The following is a 6,239-nucleotide window of genomic DNA, read 5'->3' as shown; positions in this document are numbered from 1 at the left end:
ATATATATATATATTATAAAAGAAATTTAATATTTTACATTTCTAGCTGTTACATTATATATATATATATTATAAAAGAAATTTAATATTTTACATTTCTAGCTGTTACATTATATATATATATATTGTAAAAGAAATTTAATATTTTACATTTCTAGCTGTTACATTATCCATAAAATAAATTTCTAGTGTGATATTCATTGAGTTAATGTTATTAATAAATAGAGGGAATTACATACATAACACTCAAAAAAATTACCTTTTACAAATCTATTAGTAAAACAAAGCAAAATATAAATAACCACAAATTATTTCAAAATTCAATTAATTTTTTTATTTAAATTACTTTAGTCATAAACATCAGAAACAACTATCCTTACTGTTCTCTACATTGGAAAATTAACAATTAAATAGAGTTCAGATGATCATGTAATTGATCCCAAGCGATTTCAATTTTAAGCCACAGAGCATTTTGTGACAAGATTTCTATTTAGAACATGTACTAATATTGAATGTAGACCAAGCAACAACTAATTAATTTCTATTTAGAAAAACTGTTAACTTGACTATTTGCATTTAAAATTATAGTTTTATTGCAATGTAATTTTCAATGCATTTTTTTATATATTTTGCTACGCTGAATTCAAAAATTTGCAATTGGAAACGAGAGTCAATAATAATAGTGACAATGTATCTATAATGAATCCTAAGCTGGTAACCCTTATCACATGTATCTATAAAAGAACTCGACGCTACAAGCAGCAAAGGCAACTTAAACGTCAACCACTTGTAAGGAATATTGATCCATGGCCTCCATTGTGAGAGCTTTCCGCTCCTTCTTCCTCATGGCGATTGTGGCCATCCCCTTCAGCCCTCTTGCAACATTAGGGGCGGCCTACAACCACCTTTTGTCTGGCGATAAACTCAAAACCGGTGAAAATCTTTCGGATATAAATTACAGCTTAAGAATGCAACAAGACTGCAACCTCGTTCTCTACCAAATAAACCCGGAGAAAGCAATTTGGAATAGCCAAACCAAGGACAAAGGTATTGGATGTGAGCTCACGCTGCAGACTGATGGCGATCTCGTCATCGAAGACGAGAACCAAAAGCTCGTACGGGGAAGTAAAACAAATGGAACAATTGGAAATTATGTTCTTCTCCTCCAACGAGATCGTAACGTGGTGCTTTACAGCGAGCCAATATGGAGCTCAAACAGTAAACTCTGAATTACACGAGCAGGTCTCTTATCTACCAAGAAAGCCATAATACTATGACGTCTATTTTCGATCCATGGACGTGTGTCGCTAGACAATGAAAAAATATTACCTCCGGAGTACTGATGCATCAGTACTCCAATGAGGGGGTGCCACGTAGGCACTACGGTGGGACCATTGCCTACGTGGCACCCCCTCATTGGATTACTGATGCATCAGTACTCCTGAGGTAATATTTTTTCATTGTACTGATAATAAATCTTAAGAGTGTGATCTTTTTTTTTCCTAGTGTCAGTTAAGCAATTTATGTTAAGTTGATTTATCTGGTATAGTGATTGGGGTTCGTGTGTGCTAAATTATTGGGATTAGAAATTTTCTTCGAGAATGTGAAAGTGTGCTATCATAATATTAAATTACATTATTTGCCATAGTACATATTTATTTTGTATAATTTTAATATATTTAAAATTCCTCAAAATTAAATAATTTTATTTGATCTAATCAACGACTTATGTATGGATATCTATTTTACTCCTATATACATTACGGTTCAATTATATGGAATTTGCTAGTAATATAAATTTTTATTACATCAATAACTTAGTCAGTTTAAGCTGTTTTAATCTGAAATTGCATATGAATTCAACTTCCTCTCTCCCATTCATAAAAAATTAAAAAAAAAAACAAATTTAGCTGATGATATATATTATTTGCTGAAATAGTACTGGGCTAACTCACTATAAGCTTACTAATTCTGTCTTTGATAGTTAGCTTTGGTTAAGAAATATGTATTTACTCAATTCATTTCTCTCTTGAGATGATCTAATTGTGTGGATCTAATAGGTATCAACGGGCGATGGTTAATCGAGTTTCCTTCGAAACAAACATTTATCTGTCTTTTGAAAAATTATGATTCCATATTTTAAAACATCTTACTTATTGAGAAAAAAACTTTAAAACAACTTTATTTACCGAATTATATAGAAGATTTGAAAGTTATTTAGATTTAAAAAGAAATGGTGCAGAAATCTGAACTGGCGTCAGAGGCACCAGATTTAGCGCCTGAGGCACCATTCTCCAGAGAGGTGGCGCGAGAAGCGTCGCGATTACCAGAACTAGTTTGTAAGATTCTAAAGGCGGTTTGGGGCGGTTTTTGGCTGATTTTCTTCCTAGTAACTCCCAAAAACTAAACTGTGCAGTTATTTAAGAGTGGAAAACGAAAGAAATGTCACCATTTTTCAAATCCTATGGCTCACAGCTCTAAAGAAACCGTCAGATATGGAGTTTTCAACTGGATGAACTATATGGAGTTTTCAACTGGATGAAGTTCATCAATTTCGATGCGCAGAAGTTATAAGATCGAATTCTTGTGAAGAAGAGATTAATCAAGAAACAAGGATTCAACACAATAAATACTCAAGTGCAGGAGATTATTGCACAGAGAAGCTGGGAAATGCTTTGCTTTACCACTGTTGCGGTAGTAGTTCCTGTGGTGAAAGAGTTTTATGCTAATTTTCATGGAATTAACCAAGTTGTAGTTTATGTTTGAGGCAGGTGGGTATCATTGATCATTTACTCCTTCAAGAATAAACAATTTGTTTATGATTGAAATTGTCCCTATTTATCACTATGCAGATTTTGTCCCTTCGAGAGATAATATGAATGAACTCTATCGATTCTTTACTGATGAACATGCAAATTGGGAGACAAGAGATAATAGACATGTAAGTTTTCTTCATCATTATTGAATAATGCATCGAAGGCGTGGCATTTCTTTATTGCATGAAAACTTCTTCCTACTTGAAAATTGGTAAAATGACTAAGGAAAGTGTTATTTTAAGTTATTGTATTCAAACCGGAAGACCTATTAATGTGGGTGCTTTAATTGTAAAATCTATTTTGGGTTTGATTATCAACGGTTCGACTTATGGGCTGGGACAACCTTACCATATTCCTACTATGCAGCCAGTCACAAGTGTCTTATGAAAGTTGGGAAAAAGTGTTTCTCCCTTAAAAGCCTATGAACCCAGAGATTTGTTGCAACTGCATAGAAAATGGGGAGGAAAATAATATGAATATTCTTATGGATCAATTATCTAAAAATTCATCACCTATTCAGCCCCACTTTCCTTATAGTTTGCATGATATTTTGAAAAGGATCAAGAAGTTGGAGAAAGAGGTACAAAATATTATGCATTCAATTGGAAATAATTCTGATATATTTGATCATTTGGATTGGAGGATGAAGGAACAATTCGAACATACCGGGCGCATTGAAGAAGGTATGGTGCGTATGTTTAAGAAAAATGTTTGGGTTGAAGATGATTCGACGGACAAATTTCCTCACCGACCTTTTATAACTTGTACGGTCACCACCAATCCATAGGAATCATTCAAGAGGATGAAAGTGAAGAAGATGTTTGAACTCATTTTAGTACGGAATTCATAATTACGATTGCTTATATGTGTTATGTGTTCATGTTGGATTTCATTTATTTTTATTGTTGAATTTTATCTGTGTCATATGCTGAGTGTTTGATGTTAAGTCTTCAACATTAGTTTGTATGGTTTGATTTAGATGTTGAATTAGATGTATTGACTTAAAACTTGTTGGTTTGTAATCTTGCAGATTATATAAATAAATGTGAGTTTTTTGTTGTTTGTGAAAATATGTTGTTAGAAGATTGTTTAATTATGAATATAAGAGTTTAATTAAGTTAATTAGAGATTGATGTGGTTTGGTATGCAGCAATTCTCGAAAGAAAATTGAAATATGAAATTTTGGTGTTAGCTCCAGAGGTGCCAGATTTGGGGACTAAGGCGCCAGTTTCCCGAAAATGCCCAGATTTACTTAAAAGCACAAAAATCCACTGTTAAACCCCATTTTTACTGCTTGGGTCGTCTCCTACCTCTAGACTAAGGCCGAAACTCAACCTAGGGCTTGCCTTTTAGTGGATTTGAGGAGATTTCAAGGATAAAAAGTCTTGGATTTAATCTTCCCTTAGTAAGAGCTTCACTTTAAATTAGAAATTTTTTATTTTCAACATGGATTTTTCAGACATTATGGAAATCCAAAAATTTGAGTTTTATTGAAGAAGTTTAAAGAGAACTCATGGTGAAAATTTTTTTACCAAATATTCTTACTTTTGGAGTTTGATTTATGATATTGTGAATTCATTTGGATTTTATGTGGATTTATTTAAAAATTCATATGGCTCCAAGAGTGAAAAGAGGAAAACGTTTGGGAAATTTTGATGCGAGACATTTCATTAATTTGAAAGCCCAGTATAACTACAATACTATGATGGGATCCAGAAAATTGATTCAGAACGTGCATTTTCAAACCCGGAAGGAGAGATTGAAAGATTCTTAATAGCTCCGAACTGGGAGAGCTTTTGCTACTTCACAACAATAGCCATTGTTCCTATCATTAGATAATTTTATGCCAATCTTCAGGTGACTACTAACGAGCACATTCATGTTAGAGGTAAACATGTTGAATTTACTAGTGAAAGGATCAATGCACTTTATAGGTTAAGAAATGAATTTCATTGTCAGTATTCTGCATTTGTGATTTATGATTCACCACTTGATGAAGTAATTATTTATCTTACTGATGGAAAGGGAGAATGGAAGATTAAGAAAAATCACAAAGTCAATTTCTCCACTTCTATGTTAAATGTTCAATCTAAAGCATGACATTACTTTATTTCTGTAAAATTTCTTTCAACTAATCACCTTAGTGAAGTAACCAAGGAGAGAGCAGCACTGAATTCTTGCATCCAACAAATGAAAGTTATTGATCATGGTGCTCCTTTTATACATAATGCTCAAAGTATTGCTAGAAATGGGACCGCTAGTGGTCCTGCCCTGATTTTCACTTTGTGTGAAAAATCAAGAGCAAAATTTGATAAGAATGAAGAAATGTTGCAACCACTTAAATCAATTGGAAAACCCATAATGCATAAATTTGAATCGTTTTTGACCAGAGGAAAATATGTTGAGATTTTCATACCTATTTCATACTATTTTTTATGATATTGCACTTTAAAGCAAGGTATTTTTGATGCTTTGTTGCAGGAATGATGAATTAGGGTCATTGGAGCAAAAAGATGCAAAAAGAAGTGAATTTGGAGTGAAAAGGACCAAAATGTGAAGAATTGAACTAGGGCGCCGACGGCGAGTCCAACGGCGCCGGCGACAAGAATTTCCTAAGACTCCATAATTAATTCATTATAAAGGTCCACCGACGGCGCCCTCGAGGCCGTCGACGGCGAGCTCGGTGGTTATGTCCAACTAGGCTTTGGATGAGGACAAATTTTGAAGGGATGCTTAGGCAACTCTTAGGAAAGCTCATCCACAACTTTAAAAGAAGATTTTGGTTGAAAATTAGAGAGGTCTTGGATGTTAGAAAGGTCCTGGAGGTTAGAGAGGTTCCATTAGTGTATAGAGAATTTATTAGAGTGTAAAAATTGTGAGGAATTCTTCGATATATTGTAAGAGTGGAGGGAAAGTGACAGATTTCTTCCTCCTTGCCGCTTCGAAGAAGAATTCTGTATGCTGTAAACAAAGGAAGAGATTCAGAGGAACTTCGAAATGTTTTCTTGGGGAGAAATTAAAGATAAGTATTTATTGTTGTAGTTTGTATGACTTTGATTTTATATATGAATTCCGAGTTTTGTTGTGTTTTCCCTATGAGATCTGCGTAGTTTTCTCTGTCTTTCTCCTTGTCTTGAGATTTGTGAAATGGTGATTTGAATTGGTTGATGAAATTCACTTATCTATCCTACGATTTGAAAATCTGAACCTGGAAATCTTATACCCTACGATTCGGAATTAGGACACACTTTTAGAAAGATTAGAAGATTGAGAAGAGAACCTAGAAATTCTGATACAATGGAAAATAACTTGAACAATCAAGGAATAGAGAATGAACACCAACCTAGACCCCTACGAGAATATGCAAATCCTACAGCAGATGAAATTCACTTATCTATCCAAAATCCTGATGTAGCTGCTAAT

The 6,239-nt window shown here is 33.7% G+C and overlaps 1 protein-coding gene across 1 annotated transcript; it reads left to right on the top strand.

Moving 5' to 3' along the window:
* The first annotated feature begins 806 nt into the window (after positions 1-806).
* On the top strand, positions 807-1,229 carry LOC110038300 (mannose-specific lectin-like). Its single transcript, XM_020743090.1, has one exon. The coding sequence runs from the start codon at positions 807-809 to the stop codon at positions 1,227-1,229; it is 423 nt and encodes a 140-aa protein (XP_020598749.1).
* Positions 1,230-6,239: the final 5,010 nt, after the last annotated feature.

Source organism: Phalaenopsis equestris, unplaced genomic scaffold (assembly GCF_001263595.1).
Source record: "Phalaenopsis equestris unplaced genomic scaffold, ASM126359v1 Scaffold232408, whole genome shotgun sequence".
NCBI lineage: Eukaryota > Viridiplantae > Streptophyta > Magnoliopsida > Asparagales > Orchidaceae > Phalaenopsis > Phalaenopsis equestris.
Note: the sequence above shows the minus strand (reverse complement) of the source record. Positions and strands in the feature narration are given on the sequence as shown.

What these genes read in the sequence shown, in the direction of transcription:
- LOC110038300 (XM_020743090.1), top strand. Translation starts at nt 807, where the DNA reads ATGGCCTCCATTGTGAGAGCTTTCCGCTCCTTCTTCCTCATGGCGATT.